The sequence below is a fragment of the Mesoplodon mirus genome (assembly GCF_964341445.2).
Source record: "Mesoplodon mirus genome assembly, chromosome: 17".
Classification (NCBI taxonomy): Eukaryota; Metazoa; Chordata; class Mammalia; order Artiodactyla; family Ziphiidae; genus Mesoplodon; species Mesoplodon mirus.
In genome coordinates, this window is record NC_138993.1 from 796,624 (window position 1) to 814,867 (window position 18,244).

The 18,244-nt window shown below is 42.4% G+C and overlaps 1 protein-coding gene across 2 annotated transcripts in view; it reads left to right on the top strand.

Moving 5' to 3' along the window:
- The window catches only part of LOC309792771 (zinc finger MYM-type protein 2), an 85,101-nt gene that overhangs the window by 50,504 nt on the left and 16,353 nt on the right, over positions 1–18,244 (top strand). For both annotated transcript variants that reach the window (XM_082602576.1, XM_082602577.1), the window contains exons 10-14: positions 697–813; positions 2,718–2,868; positions 5,135–5,307; positions 12,327–12,492; positions 13,141–13,175. In XM_082602576.1, the coding sequence (XP_082458702.1) occupies positions 697–813; positions 2,718–2,868; positions 5,135–5,307; positions 12,327–12,492; positions 13,141–13,175 (642 nt within the window). The remainder of the gene's footprint in view (positions 1–696; positions 814–2,717; positions 2,869–5,134; positions 5,308–12,326; positions 12,493–13,140; positions 13,176–18,244) is intronic.

The following is an 18,244-nucleotide window of genomic DNA, read 5'->3' on the forward strand; positions in this document are numbered from 1 at the left end:
TCCCTGACCAGGGATTGAACCCAGGCCATCGGCAGTGAGAGTGCGAGTCCTGATCACTGGATCACCAGGGAAGTCCCAGAACAAAACTTTTAAAGCCCATGTATGCTTATATCTTTTTCTACTCTGTAAATCGTTTTAACTCTTAAAAATGTAATAAAACTAAAATAAATTTCTGGCATCAATACCAGTCTGTAAAGCTTACCCCCCCCCCCAACTTTGTTTTAAAAAAAGTATAAAAAGGCTATTTTCATGGATGGACTTGGAATGAAAATGATGGCAATAATGCAACAAATCATTAGTAAATTAGCTACTAGAGGCAGAACTAGGAGCTAGGTTCTTTTGTGTTTATTTACTAGTTCAGAACTTGGTGAACTGACCTCACTATTATTTGCTTGTGTTTTCTTAAAGAAAAAATCATAATTGAACTTTATGATTTTTTTTCCTTTTCCGTATTATTTTAAATAGTTAGTAGGAATCATGTGGTAGAAAATGAACTTCAGTTTCATAAAACGAACTTAGCATACTAGTATTTTTAAAGACAAAATTTAGAAGTGTAATTTTATACGTTGAGGAAATAAGTATTTAAGAAAGATAGGTACTATTTTCCTGGACGTCGTTGATATTTGATGGTCGTCACACACAAAAGAACCTTCTAAGATCCACCTCAGACTCCGTGTGTTTTGTGCTTTGTTTTAGGCTCTCAGCATGCAGTCATCTGCCGACGGCCAGTTTGTAGCTCCAAGTGATATTCAGCTGAAGTGCAACTACTGCAAAAACTCCTTTTGTTCAAAGCCAGAAATCCTGGAATGGGAGGCAAGTCCTCTTTTGTTAATGGATGTTACCTAGTGCTAAAATGAAAGTCTGGAATAGTAACTATGACATTTCCATTTGAGAACCTATTTCTTAGTGGATAAGGATTAGTTCAGATTATGTGATGATTGGATTATTTGCTTTTTTCATGTGGGAGTAGCACCAAGAAAGGATCTGTTTCTTTTTAGGTCAAACAAAAAATTACTGAAGTCACATCCACGATATATTGTGTTCATAGTAGCGTACAGAATGTCATTTTAGCCACATACCTGGGGTGTCTCTTGTTTGTGCAGTGTTGTTGCCGTCTCTTTCCCCACCCCCCATCTTTATAAGTATTGTCTGTTAACTGTAGTATCTTACATTGCCTTATGTTTACCATGTTGTCATTAACGTTTTATAATTGTGTTTTAATAAAGGAATCCTAATATAAATTTTATTCTCCCTTTCTCATCACTCTTTCCTTCACCGGTTTATTAATTTACTTTGCTGTGTCTTTTTGCCGTAGCAAAAACTGTGAGCATTAATGTTTGGTTCAGTAAGGGGGCAGTAAGGAATGGATGGATGGATGGGGGTGGGAGGAGGATGGGACAGGGTGGCCCTGGCTGGATGCTGCTCCTGGAGCGGTGTTCACCTTCGGCTGTTCTTTCTTTCCACGTGTTTCAGGGCGTGGAGTATGTAATAAATGGTGTACAAGCTGTAGCGCTAACCGCAGCTGCTCTTGAGCCAAACTTAACAGTGGCTCTTGGCCAATCCCTCCGTATCTGAGCCTTAGGCAGAAGGTGATCCCCAGAACTGGACTGCGTGATTTCTAGCGTACTTCGGAACTCTGACAGTGTATCATTCAGTCCCTAGAGAAGTGGTGTGTTTGGTTCTTGTGTTTGGTGCCGTCTCAAGAGCAGTTAAACCAGTCGTTCTTTGAGACCGTTGTCAGCACCCAGTGGTGAGTTTTAGTGACCGTTACCGTCTTTAAATCACAGCAGGAAGGATGTTGAAGGCCCTGAAAAAAACAGAAACAAAGTTAAATCATTCACCTACTTAATGTTATAATCCTTAGCGATACATTTCCTATAGGCCACAGACACCCAGTTTAACTAATTCACTGCTATATTTACACATAGCGCCACAAAATTCAATACCATTAACTACCCTAAAATTACTCAGTGAAAGAATAAAGGTATAAGTATCACTAAGACAAGATGGCAGTCTGGTGTTGCTAACAGAACTGGAGAAATGGGAAAAGAAAAGCTGCTGCCCTTTCCTGGTCGGCTGGATATTTGAGAAGTAGCTCTGGCTCTTGTGGATTTGGGGCCAGGAGAAATAACTAAATAATTACTAACCTTGCTCTATTCAAGGGAACCAACTCAGTCTCACACTTGGCCGCACACCGTGTGATGACCCCCAGTGGAATACTTTACCCATAGTAGGTCTGTCACTATTAAGCTGTGGTAGGAATGCGATCGAGTCTGCTTGACTGTACTCAACAAAGAATATTTCTTTTTTCTTTTTTTTAAGAATATTTCTTTTTGAGTGAAAATGATATAATTGTCATAGTTCTTATCTTTTTGTAGCTTATCCATGTTGTATCTTCCATTGTTTTCTTCCCATTTCTCCAGTTCTGTTAGCAACACCAGACTGCCATCTTGTCTTAGTGATACTTATACCTTTATTCTTTCACTGACTAATTTAGGGTAGTTAATGGTATTGAATTTTGCGGAGCTATGTCTAAATATAGCAGTGAATTAGTTAAACTGGGTGTCTGTGGCCTATAGGAAATGTATCGCTAAGGATTATAACATTAAGTAGGTAAATGACTTAACTTTGTTTCTGTAAAAGTGGCTTGTGTATTTCTTAAACTTGTTCTTGAGGTGGATGTCATATACTTACCAAGGTTCCCATTGTGCATTTAGAACAAAGTGCATCAATTCTGCAGCAAAACTTGTTCAGATGACTATAAGAAGCTGCACTGCATAGTTACATATTGTGAATACTGTCAAGAGGAGAAGACTCTTCACGAAACAGTGAATTTCTCTGGAGTTAAGAGACCTTTCTGTAGTGAAGGCAAGTGCATATACAGTGTTGTTCATAACTTTCATTAATATTTAATGTTTATTTTTTGCCGAAATATTTTCAAAATACGTAACTACATATGTTCAGAGTAGTGGTACAATTGTATAGCTGAACAAAAAAATTGAGTTAGCTTTTCTACTGTTATTTTATATATATTTATAGACCTCTGGGCCTCAGGGTGTTTTATCTCTAAGAATTTGGTAACATGTTTTTCCATTACAAGGAACTTTTGAGAATAAACTAAAAGCATTATCATACCACGTTATTTCTAAACAGACAGATTGTGATCTGAAAGTTGATTTTCCAAGTGGATTAGAATTATTTTCCATTGGCTTCATTCCCTGCCCATTTACTGCCTAGTCTACAAAGGTATTCAGTATACCAGAAGGAACATCACACGAGGCATTACTACAGGCAGAAAAGACTTTTAGGTTTTCTATTTGGGATGCCAGGGAGACACTGGCTTTTGTATTAGTACATTCAGGAATTCTCTTTCCTCTCATTTATACTTTTTGCTGCTCTGGTGCCAGGCGGCAGATTAGAAAAATGGAGTTTCTTTCTCATTCTGATTCTCCAGAGATAGGAGCCAGGATTGTAGCTAAGGGTTTTGGGCTTTTTCTATTTTTACTTTTCCCCAAATGTCCTATTCTGCTCTGTGGCTCTCACTCTGTTCTTTCTTTGGCCCCAGGCACTGGCCTCCCAGCTTTCCTACCTGCTGTCCTCATCAATTATTTTCCAGTTTTTTTTTTTTTTCCCCTTCTTCCTGGATCCACTTTTTCTATCGATTTCTACTGCTAGTTAGAGGCAAGAAAAAGGTTGGAAAATCCTAAAAAAAGCAGTAGGGAATGGCAGCAATATCAAAAGATTATTAGTCCATTCAACAGGTGCCTCCGTTTATACATTAAGCATTTCACACTTGAGGTCATGTCTGCAAGAGGGTACTGCTTACAGCAGGCATTCCTATTCATGAAGGCTCAGTCCCCCAGATGAAAAGTAACCACGTTTACTGTTAAGATTGCAGCTGTAATGAAAAGTGACGTAATGTTTCATTAAAGAGATTGATTCTGAATTTAACTCTTTTACCTGAATTTTTGTGCAGTGACAGTCTCAGTGATTCACAAATCAGAGTGCATTAGTGTTGAGGGCTAGCATACATATCAAGGATCTTGCATCATTTGGATTATATGGATTTTACTAAAATGAACGACAAGTTGAAACAAAAAGATAATTGACATTAAAGAACATAATCTTCAATTAGAAGGACTTTCTGGGCAATAAAAGGTTAAAAAGGACGTCTGTTTTTTTCCTGTTTAGTAATATATTTGCTTTCTCTGACTGCACCTAGTTCTCTGCTGGAACCTGTCAGAAATAACAAAACATGTAATACCTGGTACTACCATCAAAACCTAGTTAGAAAGATAAAGCTAATAAAGGTAAAATATTAAACATGTTTTAAGATATAGTTCAAAGTGACAGAAAAGAAGCCATAAGGACAGTTCGTAAGTAATTGCCAAGTAAATTACATAGGAAACAGTTGCAGTCCCTATGAAAGGATGGGTCGTATTTTGGTAGATACATGAGTGGAAGGTCATTCTTAAGTGCACAGCATGAGTAGATATATGAAGATTATTTAATCCTTATAGAGATATCATAGGGGATAACTAAGATTTAAATGTAAGGACCGTTAAAATAATGCATTTATATAGTAGGTAAAGGAAGTGTTTTGATTAAAGAACAGAATAACAAAATGCTGTTTTTGGACGAGTCATTAAACCAGTGTTACTTCCCCGAAGGTCCTTTAGGGTGACAGAGACGGGCAAGGCTAGAAAACTGAGCTAAAATGCCTGCTTAGCTGAAGGTATCTTTAAGTTTGCTCATTGCCTCTCAACAGTCTCCACTTTTCATTTCTCTAAAATGCCCATTTGTGGTGTGTTTGTGATACTTAAGCAGGATTCTATTGGATTATATTTACACAGAGCAGGTTCAACAGTTCTGAAGTGTTACTAGATTTGAAAGTCTTAGAACATGAATTATTTGAACCCACACCATATCTCTTGTAACATTCCATGTTCTGTTGCAGTTTTCACAGGCTGGTGTTGATCACAGTAGATCTCACAGTTTTGATCAGGAGACAAAGAGGACTGTATATGTGAATTTATAAACACTTTCTAAAGCCAGTGCTCTGTTTGACCCGTAAAACTGTTTCTTACCTCAAAAATGAGTTTTTGTTTTAATAATAAAACCTTATATTTCTCAGGCTGCAAACTGTTGTACAAACAGGATTTTGCAAGGCGTTTAGGATTGAGGTGTGTGACTTGCAACTACTGCTCTCAGCTGTGTAAGAAGGGGGCGACGAAGGAGCTGGACGGCGTGGTGAGGGACTTCTGCAGCGAGGACTGCTGCCGACGGTTCCAGGACTGGTACTACAAGGCGAGTACCGCCAGCCCCGTGGGCCCCCAAACTAAGATGTATCTGTATTTTCAGCAGTGTAGTTTAACAAAATGGATTATTTGTCTAAAATTTGTGTCTTTATCTCACTAAATAGAAATGTTTTTGATGAGTACTTTATCAGTTATGAACATTGGCAGGTAATTGTTTTAGATACTTAGGATGTGTTTTGTTTTTTTTTTTCCTAAGTCCATAGTTTATAACAGGGTTCAATCTTTTTTTTTCTTTCATACATTTATTACTTCTTTATTTATCTATTTGGCTTCGTTGGGTCATTGTTGCTGTACGTGGGCTTTCTCTAGTTGCAGCGAGTGGGGGCTACTCTTCGTCACGGTGCACAGGCTTCTCATTGCGGTGGCTTCTCTTGTTGCGGAGCACGGGCTCTAGGCGTGCGGGCTTCAGTAGTTGTGGCACATGGGCTCAGTAGCGGTGGTGCAAGGGCTTAGTTGCTCCGTGGCATGTGGGATCTTCCCGGAGCAGGGCTCAAACCCATGTCCCCTGCATTGGCAGGCAGATTCCCAACTACTGCGCCACCTGGGAAGTCCCCAAACATCTTTTTAAATAAAGAGAGGAACAAGATACTTTCCAAGTTGTTATAGGCTAAGATTTTGCTGCACTTTGAAAGTTACTTCACTATTTTACTGTTATTTCTGACTACTGTAAGCCTTAGAATTAAGGTTCACATTTTAGAAACACACAGCACGAATACTGACACGCTGGAGGCTGCATCCCTTTCCGTCTGGATCAGTACCTTGTTACAGACAGATGAGAAATCACTCAGGAGATGTTACTTTGATGCCTCTAAGCGCTCAGTTTCAGGTTAGCACACAAATACACCTTTTCCTCCACTGTTGAGGAGGCTTTATTTTTAAAAACTGATTTTGGATGCAGGTGTTTAGTGGACACAGATGTGGAAACTCCATTTTGCTCTTACTGTCTGTCACCCTTTTCACCATTTGCTTTGCTGTTTGAGACAGAGGTTGTTACCGTGTGATATTGAGGAACCCCTGTCATTAGTTTATCATATAGATTTCTGTCCAGTCGTATAATTATGAACTCAAAACTTCAATTCTTTCAAATAGTCTTTCTTGGAGGATATTGTTTTTTGTTCACAGCACATGGGCTGTATTTCTCTGTTTGGCTTCTTTCTTTGATTCTTCCTGTTCTCTTTTATATCACTTATAATTAAAAGAGAGAAATCGTTTGGTTTCCTTTTTTGGGAAGCAAAGAAGTGCTCTTTGGCGAAAGACCAAGTTATTCTAGGTGTTGCCATTTGTTCCAGTTTCCTATTTAAAGGGTAATTGTAGCTCATGTTTTTATAAGTTCAATGATGAAATTTCAGGGAGGCAGTGCATTTCAGAAAGTTAGTTAAATAACTAGTGACAATTCTGTGTTTATGTTTAATGTCAGTATTCTATACATTAAACATTTTTATTATTCCTTGTCTTACTTTAAACCCCACAAATCTTTATATAATATATACAATAGCATTATTACAAACTGTACTAATCTGAGGAGTAAAGACGCATGATAGGAATTTGTAAAGCAAGCAACAGGGATGCTTTTTACTGTACTCAATAGGATTACATCGCCCCTCCTCATTAACTGGGCCCTGTGTGGAGGCAGCCGGTGCGGAGTCAGAGATTCCCTGTGTTCTGTGCTGTCTGCTCGAGCAGCGTCTCTTCTGACACTTTTCATGAGTCCCCTTATCCACTGCTACCATTACATGGTCATCTTGAAAATGTGTTAAATTGAGTCCCAACCAAATTATGATTTTTTTCCTGACCTTCTTTCCCCTTCCACTTTTTAAATTTAAGAACTCAGAATTTTAGATTTTAGTTTATTAGAAAACGTGACCCATAATCTATCAAAAGTGCCTCATCAAGGAATGTTTACAACGAGAGCAGCCAGCCCAGCTGATGCCGCCACAGAGGAGCACACGCTGTATTTACCTAGAGTTTCAAGAGCTTTACATTTTTGTTTGTTTAAATTTAAGTATTTGATATTATATTTTTAAAATTAAAAATATAATATTTATACCCATGTTTGTTTAACTTGACAAGACCTTTTGAATAATCTGTGTTTTCAGGCCTGTAAAATGGTTTCCTTTTGGATTTAAAATAGAGGTTAATTAAATACTGTCTCTTCGAAATTAGAATACAAAAGCCATTGAAATCATGCAACCAAAAAACGCTGAGAATAAAATTAATGTTTTTTTCTTCTCCCAGATAACTCTTTAGAAGGAATTAGGTTTTACTTTTCCTCAAAGTTAATGTTTCCAGGCATAATGTGAAACCAGGTGGGAGGATAGTTCTTTTCATTTCTATAAGTTTAAATTTTTTGGAGAAAAAGGATTTTGTATTGTAATAGAATAAAAGCTAGGTGTTTGACACACAGCGAAGATACTTCCGAAGTCCCACTGTTTGCCAAGAATACTTTCATAGTACTTCTTAATAGAACTAATAAGCTTTTCTTAAACTTTCTTCAAATTACAGTTTTTTGATATAGGCTTTTTTTTTTTTTTTTTTTTTTTGCGGTACGCGGGCCTCTCACTGCCGTGGCCCCTCCCGCTGCGGAGCACAGGCTCCGGACGCGCAGGCCCAGCGGCCATGGCTCACGGGCCCAGCCGCTCCGCGGCACATGGGATCCTCCCAGACCGGGGCACGAACCCACATCCCCTGCATCGGCAGGCGGACTCTCAACCACTGCGCCACCAGGGAGGCCCAAAAAATTTATTTATTTTTGACTGCGTTGGGTCTTCGTTGCTGCGCGTGGGCTTTCTCTAGGTGTGGCGAGCGGGGGCTACTCTTCGTTGCAGTGCGTGGGCTTCTCATTGCGGTGGCTTCTCTTGTTGCGGAGCATGGGCTCTAGGCGTGCGGGCTTCAGTAGCTGTAGCACATGGGCTCAGTAGTTGCGGCTCACGGGCTCTAGAGCGCAGGCTCAGCAGTTGGGGTGCACGGGCTTAGCTGCTCTGCAGCATGTGGGATCTTCCCGGACCGGGGCTCGAACCCGTGTCCCCTGCATTGGCAGGCAGACTCTTAACCAGTGCACCACCAGGGAAGCCCTAATACAGACTTCGATTTGCCTTAAAAACCAGTAGTGAAGGGTGACAGTGTTAAATTCTTCAGTGCAAATGCCCCAACAGTCAAACAGCATGACTTTGGGCTGTAATCAAATTAATACTTACATTTTAATAAGCCTTATTCATAAAAGGATAACTGAATGAAAAATAATTTTGGGGCTTCTGTGTTTTTCTTTTTTGTCTATAAACTGCCAGAAATATTGATTTTAGAAAATCATTCATTGTTTTTGACATTAACTTTTGAAAGGAAATACCTAATATTCTCGCTTTAAATGTACCTTTGGGTAACTGAAGAATTCTTATCACTTGAATGCTTTGCATAGTATCCAGTGCCCAATCTTTTATTACTGCATTCTTTTTTTAAATAAATGACTATAAAATCCCCTGTTTCTTTTTTTTTTTTTTTTTTTTTTTCGGTATGCGGGCCTCTCACTGTCGTGGCCTCTCCCGTTGCGGAGTGCAGGCTCCGGACGCGCAGGCTCAGCAGCCATGGCTTCCGGCCCAGCCGCTCCGCCGCATGTGGGATCTTCCCAGACCGGGGCACGAACCCGTGTCCCCTGCATCGGCAGGCGGACTCTTAACCACTGCGCCATCAGGGAAGCCCTCCCCTGTTTCATTTTGTTCGTGGTTCCCCCTTGCAAAATTAGGTCTGACTGGGGAAGTGGGCAACAAGAGGCTGGAAGGTTACAAGGATGTGTATACATCAACCCAAACTGTCCAAGACAGGTAAGGGGCTGTGTCAGTGTAGGTCCAATGACCTTTCCTCAGTTACTGCAGAGGAGGCTCCTGGATTAGTGGAGCGGTTGGATTAAGGTTTTTGAACTGAGTTTCATTAGTACCTGCCTATTATTTAGATTGTTTGAATCAGTAACTTTTTTTTTTTCCTCCTCAAAATAATACACAACCCTTGATTTTTCACAGTGACAGGAAAACCACGAAGTATTTTTTAAACCAGAAACATGTGTTCTTACACGGTAGGAACGTTAAGCTTTCCTAAGAGTCCTGTCTGGTGAGTAGGACGTAGTGGTGTTGGTGTAGGCAACGAATGATGGGCATTAGTGAGATTTTCCATTTAGCGTGGTTCCAGGCACTTTACCAGGAGTTTGTATGAGTGGCTGCAAAAGGAGAAAACAAGCCAAAAAACAAGAGGGTTCACAACCTCTAAAATTTTGATTATGGTATTAAGCTTGAATTAGTATTGAGTTCTGTTATTATCCTTTTTCCTGAAAAAATACATACATATTTTGTTGCCATTTGCAAATTAGCACTAATCTTGCTCCTTTTTTTTTTTTTAATTGAAATCATCTAAATTTGTTTTGAACTTCCTGGAAGAAAGGAGCTTAAAGTGTTGTTAGGACAGAAATCCAAATGTCTATAATTATAAAATAATGAAGCGATTTTATTGTTCAGATTCTTTGGGTGGAATGTACTTGGTTGTAGGCTCTAGGCCTATTAAATTATTGTGCAAGTGGAAATATTACCGTATACAAAGAGTCAGCACAGTACTTTTTATACAAATACGAATTGTATACAAATTGATTTGGGTTTTAGATGTTACACTGAGAACCTTCTTACAGCATTTTACATGTTAGGATTTTTATTTCTAGTTACTCATATTAACTCATTTGTTTTTCCATTGTCTTTGTAACTTGGTGCACTTTAGTAAAGCCTTGGTTTTGACTTGGACTGTTTGGTTTGAATCCTGCCTCTGCACTTTGGCATTTGGCCCTAAGAAGTCACTTACTGTATTGGGACTTTAGTTTCCCGCCCCGTTGTGAGGCTTGTGGAATGGAGAGGGCAGCCTGGCCTTTGTTTTCAGGTTCTCATCTTCACTTTTGCTGTGTTCTTGTGCTCAGTTCCTCCCGTGGTACTTTGGCTTTTCTTTGAGTATAAAGTATAGAAAGGAAAAAATCCCGGAAACCTGGAGCACTTCAATGATTATTTTAAAGAACAGTCTTTGCTGGTGAGAGTTTTATATAGGGACTTTTTTTATTATTGAGTAAACTAGGACCTGGTTGATAGTGAGTGCTAATGTTACTGAGATTACCATGTTATATTACCAGCAGTATACCATTTAAGCTCACAAGTTTTTGGACAAGAGATGCAATATTGGCATCACTTAATAGTCATAATTTATACTGCAAATCTTCATTGGTTTAACATTTATTCGGCAGGAGAAATCCCTGACCTGGAGAAATAAAGAGCCTGTGTTCTGACCCTGGGTGGGTATGTCTGTTACATAAGACCTGTTTACCCACACAGCCCTTTGTTCATGTGCCAGCCAGGAATTTGTTGTAGTGTTGATTCATGGGACTCCTGTGGAGACATAAAGTGAGTGGTTTCCAAACCCACAGTATAAAAGTCTGGGTGATGAGAGCAGCGAGGGAAAGCTACAGCTGTGACTGTTACCAGCTACCAAGTACTTAATATTTACTGCTTTGTCAAAACTTCTAAGTTGGTGGCTAAACTAAAGGGCAGTTTTTAAAATTGCAGTAATTTATTTCTACTGTAAGTAGATAAAAAACTTAATTATGAAAGGTACTGTATTTGAAATTGATTGTTATACCTTTTGGCCCACTCATTGATCAAGATGTTAAGAAATAGTGAAAATGGGCAAAATCTAGGTAAAATGGAATCTCTCAAAAATCTGTGTCTAGATTAATTGATTCCCCAATCATAGAGTATAACTTTTTATGTATGAATTTTAGTTGGTTTTATTTTGCATATTAAGTTGTAGACTAGTTAGGGCTGATTGTTTTCCTAGATGTAGTTCACATTTGTGATCTTAAAATATAATTGTTTTTTAATTAATTAAATACTGAGTGTTCTAAGACATGAACTTGAAGTTCTTGTTATTAAAACAGTTATTGGGGCTTCCCTGGTGGCGCAGTGGTTAAGAATCCACCTGCCAAGGAAGGGGACAGGGGTTCAAGACCTGGTCCGGGAAGATCCCACATGCCGCGGAGCAACTAAGCGCATTTGTCGCAACTGCTTGAGCCTGCTCTCTAGAGCCTGTGAGCCACAGCTGCTGAAGCCCATGCACCTAGAGCCCGTGCTCCGCAACAAGGGAAGCCACCGCAACTAGAGAAAGCCCCTGTGCAACAACAAAGACCCAACGCAGCCAAAAATAAATTAAAAAAAAAAAACAGTATCAAAGCCCTTCAAATTTATTATATTAAACTATTGAAACAAAACATTTCAAATCAACATCCATGATTTTCTCAGCATAAGAGCTGGTTTCAAAATTATTCTGGTCTATACAGTTGTATTAAATGGGTCCATTATGAGCTCAGTTGAACCTGGGAAATCTGTTCATTAATCAGAGATTTTCAGTGTAGTATGATTGTGGGAGACTTCGACCAGTATATCATTATGGCTCTCAAAATTATTTTGTAATATTAAAATGCATTGTACTGGGACTCCCCTGGTGGTCCAGTGGTTAAGACTTTGCCTTCCAATCCAGGGGGTGCGGGTTCGATCCCTGGTCAGGGAGCTGAGATCCCACATACCTCGGGCCAAAAAACCAAAACATAAAACAGAAGCAGTATTGTAACAAATTCAGTTAAGACTTTAAAAATGGTCCATATCAAAAAAAAAAAATCTTAAAAAAAAACATCATACCAATTTGGTCTACCACTGTTCAGTTTTTTTGGTTAGCCTATCTTTGTAATGCTGGTCTTTGACTTCTGGTAAGTATAGAAAGGGATTTTGACAATTAGGTAAATTACTACTTTTTAAACTTTTGTGGATTTTACTGTATGTTTATGATTTATATTACAATTTTATTTTCTCTTTATCTGACATTGTTTTATCACATTTGACAACAGTCACTGAAATGTCTAGAAATCTTGTAAAATACATGTCTGACTTTTTAAACCTTGTCGTGGGAGATGTCTGACACCTTCCTTTTGTCGTCAAGGCTGCCAGGTGTGACTGCTGTAAATCTCAAGGCACCCTGAGGGAGAGGGTGCAGTGGCGAGGGGAGATGAAGCATTTCTGCGACCAGCACTGCTTGTTGCGTTTCTACTGTCAGCAGAACGAGCCCAACATGACAACCCAGAAAGGCCCTGAGAACTTGCATTACGGTATGTGATCGTTCAGGCAGTAACCTGAAAAACCTGTAAAGCAGTTTTCAGTTTCAGAGATCTGGATTCGAGGTAATGATAATAAGCAGTTGATTTCAGAGATAGTTTAATAGCAACTTCCGTAGTTTCCCGGGGTGGAAGTGCCTTCAGTGATGTTTCTGTAGATGTACTGCTTTTTGTTTTATTCTCTTAAAAATTTAATGCTAGTTGAAAAAAATAGAGTCTACTTGGGGGTAGAGAGAAGCTAAACCGAATTATAACCAAAATTGTAAAAAAGTTGATCTGCCTATCATGTGTCACTTGCAATTTTAAATGAAAACTATTTTTAGCAAATTGTATGTGCTGGGGGTAGGTAGGAGAAACAACGAAAACCCTTTAGACTTATTTAATAAATGAGTTAAGTCTAAGAATATAGTATTGCTCCCAAAGCAGTGTATACTTTCTGAGGGGACAAAATGGGGAAAGACTTAATTCCACTACTTAGCTCTGTATTTCAGCTCTCAAATCTCATATTCTTTACTTGAAAGAACTTAAAATATATTTTCTTCAGTAACTATTTTAAAAATCAGTAAAAATTAATGAGAAATATGGATTTAGAAAATCCTGCAGAAAGTGATATTGTCTTATTTTAAATTTGTTTGTTTTTAGATCAGGGTTGTCAGACGTCCCGAACCAAAATGACAGTAAGTATTGCTTAAGTAAAGTGCTAAATACTGACTTTCTTCATGTGGGGAGAAAAAGTAATTAGTCCATTTTCATCTGATTGTAATAATAAAAGATTTTTTTACTTTCCTCTGTTGAGACAGTTGAAGATTCATATTCTGCTAAATTACCCGATATAAAAAAAGGTCCTTTTCTACCTGCTAAGGAATATAAAGGTGAATTAATTGTGGCCTTTACCCACATTGGGCGAGACAGACATATAAATATTTGCACTGAAGCGCTCATCCCAGCTGCATCTTTAGGGCAGTAGCAATGGTGCGTTTGAAATGGTTGAGTGTATGCGGTCCTGGCAGCTGTGACAAAACTTCTGAACAGCTGAGTAGAAGGTTGCCAGTAGACGATGAAGAGTCGGAGGAATAATAATGTTCAGAGGCGTGCGTGTTTGGCCAGACTGTTCACTGGGGCCGGCCTTGGAGGGACCTGAGGGGGATCCTGGGAAGCGGGAGGCAGGCCGGGCTAGGCGGATGCCCCTCAGACAGACAGGTCTGGAGATCTGTCCTGGGGGCCAGGCCCAGGGAGTTTGTAAGCTTGAGGAGTTCTCCTGTAATGCTTTCTCCTGGGTTTTTTTCTGTTTTCTTTTTTTTCTGTAGTGTTTTTCTTTCTCTTGGTGTAATACATCAGATTCTGCTTTTACATTAGCATTTCAAGGCTCTTGTGGGCTGAAAGTGGCCGTTTCTGTATAAAAGGAGCCTTGCACTGAACAGTGGGCCGGCCCTCTTGTGCCCGCCTGCAGGAGCCACCCTGATCCAGGGTCCTCTGTGGGAGCCATTTAGCAGCATCATGGTGAGCCTCTGCTCGTGTGGCCCTGGGCAGAAGGAGTTAACCAGCTGTGGCTACACATTGGAATTACCTGGGGAGTTCTCAAAACCTTTCGAATACCTGGGCTCCAACTCAGAACTGCTGTAGTTTTGAAAAGTTCTTTAGGTGATTTTAACATGTAACCACAGTTTAGGATCTCTGATGTAGATGAAAGATTGGTGTTTTTATATTATTCCATGCAGTGTTTGTTTTTGGCTTGATCTTAGTTCCCCCGCGCAGGGATCAAATGGAACGCAAGTGCAGAGTCCTAAGCACTGTGCTACTGGGGAATTCCCGGTTTGGGGCTTTGATGTTAATAGTTAGAATGCTAGACAAGTAAGAGTGCTTTTTTCTTTGCTTTCCTCCCCTATCTGTTCTGCCCTTGTGGTAATTTATTTTTAAGTCAGATAATTCAGGAGTATTCAGCTGAATTGTCAGGTTCTAACCAGGCACTTGATCCATGCTGAGGAGTGTAAAGATGATCACTCCCTGTTTGGCATCTGCTTGCAGCCGTAAGGCGACTCCCAACCTTGTTTCAAAGCTTTGACCAAGGCTTCGAGACACCCTTCCGCCCGCACAGAAGCAGGTGCTCTTCTGCAGCAGCACTGAGGCCGCCTCATGGAACGGATGGAAGGATGGGCCTTTGCAGCCATCACCTCCTGTCACGTAGAGCCCCTTCCACCTTGTCCTTGGATGAGAGCTCAGCTGTAGAGTTTGGGGCACGTTACTTTACGGTTCTTTGTGTGACTTTCCCCTTATTTGTAATGTGGGTATGAAGACGGAACCTCGTTGGGGTCATCACCAAGAGCGCTAACCCACGGGGGCAGGGCGTGTGGTGTTGGACACACAGGGCCTGCATCGGGGAAGCCACTTGAACCCTGACTTCAGAACTCTTCGCTCTGTCACCTCCACTGGGCTGTACAGCTTCTGAGCCTCAGTTTCCTCATCTGTAAAATAGGAGTGAGAAAACACCTACTACCCCTTGTGGTGCTGAGAGGGTTAAAGAATTCATTTCATGAGTTGTGTGACTTTGGTGCTTTGCATAGTGTCCTAGTCCGTTTGAGCTACTGTATATCGTATAACAGGATGCCATAAGCGAGGCAGCTTACAAACAACAGAAGGTATTTCTCGGAGTTCTGGAGGCTGGAAGTCTGAGATCATGGCTCCGGCAGACCTGGTGTCTATTGAGGGCCTGCTTCCTGGTTCCCAGATGGCAGTCTTGTCGTGTGTCCTCACGTGGGGGAGGGGTTTTTTTGGTCTCTTCTGTGAGGGGCACGGATCCCATTCACAAGGGCTCTGCTTTCATGACCGAATCACCACCTAAGGGTCACACCTTCACATGACATCCCCTGGGGATTAGATCTGAGTGTGAATTTTAGGGGGTCATAGACATTGTCTATAGCTTATAGTCCCTGGCCATATAGCAAATACTCAAGAGGTGTGGTGGCTTTCGTCATTATAATTTTCATTATTTGGGGTCCTTCAGAATTCATTATCAGTAGGAATAGATCCTGCCTGTTGACCAACAGAAAAGTAAGAAGCATTATGAAGTGTTGGTTTTTACCAGGTGGCATAGTTTAGTCGACTTAGTGCCCTGTCAGCAGAGTGACGAGTAACCTAGGATGTCTGTGCCTTTGACCCCTGGCTCATGAGGGGGTTCTAGAGTATTTCCCAGTGCAGACCCAACTTACCCAGGTTTGGTATGTAGTAGATACTCAATAGCTGTTTGTTAACTGTTCCTCCCGCTTTACAGTTGAGGAAATTGAGGCTCAGGAGACCTTGTCTGATGTTGCACAGCGGTGCCGTCAGACCAGCCTCCGTGGCACGGGGTTGGAAATCCTGGTGAGCGTAGAATGAGCTCACACGGGACCAGCCCCCTTGGCTATGAGCATGACTTGAAACTTATGAGAGATCCACCGTACACCGTTTTGTATTAGTACCCTTTCATGTTTGTGAATTGGCCTGCTCTCTAAGATGTGTCTGTCACCCCTGAATCAGTGCCCACTAGCTGTCGAGGTCACCTGCAGACCGTGAGTGTCCAGGGGTGTGGGCCACTGGGGCTGCTTGACCATCTCCTCTCAGCTTATGCTTTAAGCAAGTGTCCTCTTCACAGTCTGACGAGTGCCAGTTTTTCCTATTTTTGTGCTTTGTGTTGGTGATTTTGCTGCCGGGTTAAGCACCAGAAAGTGCTGTGTGTCTGACTGGGGGACCCGTGTGAGTTCAGTTTCGTGGATGGACGATATGGTTCATCTATAAAGAGGGATAAGAGATCCAGCGTCTGTAGGGCTAAGGTAAACTCTAGTGCGTGGGGAAGCTGTGGGAAAGATGGTATGGTGACTAAATTTGTGGATTCGCGAGCTTGTGACTGATTACAACAGAGCACAGTGACCAGCAGTGTGGTGAGACTGTCAGCTCACAGCCTGTCACCAGGATCAGGGAAAGGGTGGCCTCTTTGTGCTGGTGCTGGCCCACTCACATGTGAAAAATGTGGGCCTTGCAGGCCCCGGTGGGTTCTGCAGGTCTGGGCTCTGCAGAGGGGGCTGCTGGGGGTTACGCAGGAAGATGCAGGTTGGCTAGTTTTTGCAAGGTCTTTGGTAAAACGAACCTACCGAGTGCTAGTGGTCTCGAAGCCCTGACCTGAATCCTTCTGAGACTCTGTGACCTTGCTCTTGGGCCAAGGCCAAGGCCAATGGTGACCAAGTGCAACCCTCTGGTGCGTAGAGCCCCAGACCACGAGCACTTAGAGGGGAACCTGACAGAAAAAGCAGGGGTGGTGTCCAAAATATTCTGGGGTTGGTTTCGCAGCTGTATCATCCTAGAAGTTGAGCTCGGCCTCCAGAATGAAAACCTTGAGCCTTCGGGTTTTGTTTTTTGTTTTTTTTTTTGTTTGTGGTATGTGGGCCTCTCACTGTTGTGGCCTCTCCCATTGCGAAGCACAGGCTCCGGACGCGCAGGCTCAGCAGCCATGGTTCACGGGCCCAGCCGCTCCGCGGCATGTGGGATCTTCCCAGACCGGGGCACGAACCCGTGTCCCCTGCATCGGCAGGCGGACTCTCAACCACTGCGCCACCAGGGAAGCCCGAGCCTTCGGGTTTTGATTATCGGATGTTATCCATTGCGGTGGAGGACTCAGAAGCCACCCCCAGACGCGGAGTACCCCTCCCCCACCCCCAGGAGGGCGCACTGGGCTTTCAGGGCCCAGTTGCAGCGAGGACGCCGGGGACGGGCCCCGCCTGGCAAATGAGTGGCGTTGGAAGATGTTTGACGAGACTGCGTGGAAAATGTCCGTCTTTTAAGGTGTTATAGAAAATAAAAAGAGGAGCGTTGAAAACATGGTGCGCATCGCACACAGATAAGTGGAGGTGGTTGTGGCAGAAAAGGTGGCCAAGCCCAGCGGGGAGACCGGACAAGGTGGCAGATCAAAGCCGCAGAATGGCTGCTGGAAGACGGCCCGATACCCCCGGAATTCTGCCCTGACCGCGGCTGAGATACTGTCCTGGGGTCCTGCCGCGGGGCCGGGATGGGCCCGGGCAAAACGCCGGGAGACCATGAGAGCTTCATTTCTGACGCGAGTCCCGCAGGGACGCCCGGCTTTCCCCGCGCAGCCCTGGGACGGCGGCGAGGCGCCCTCGCTTTCCCGGACTCGGGCTCCGCCTGCTGCGCATGCGTGCGCGGGGCGGGGCTGCGTACGCCGCGTTGCGTACGCCGCGTGCGGGGCTGCGTACGCCGCGTGCGGGGCTGCGTACGCCGCGTGCGGGGCTGCGTACGCCGCGTGCGGGGCTGCGTACGCCGCGTGCGGGTTGAGTTCCCTTTCGGAGCGAGGGTTCCGTGTCCGCCGGGGTGTGTGCGCTTGGCACCCGAAGACCCGAAACTCTGAATTGTGTCCCTTTCCCCGCAGCGGTAGGTGGTGTGCACAGCACCTTCATGTCGCCTCATAGGCACAGAGCTGCAGCTTGGTTTACAGCGTGTGTGTGTGTTTCTGTGGTGTAAACGGTACTGTGGTGAACAGGCGGAAACGCCTGTATCGAGAGGAGACGTTCCGAAAATTGCAGTGGTTGGGACAGAGGAAACAACTTCAAGTTTGATAACATTTTTGGTAATAATTTTCATCATTTTTCTTTTCAAATTTAGCACCACGTATAAGCAGTTTGTGCAGTGGAGAGAGCTAGAGTTATCAGAAAGCCATAATAAGAGTCTAATTATTTTCAAAATTCAGGTTAACAACTTTGCT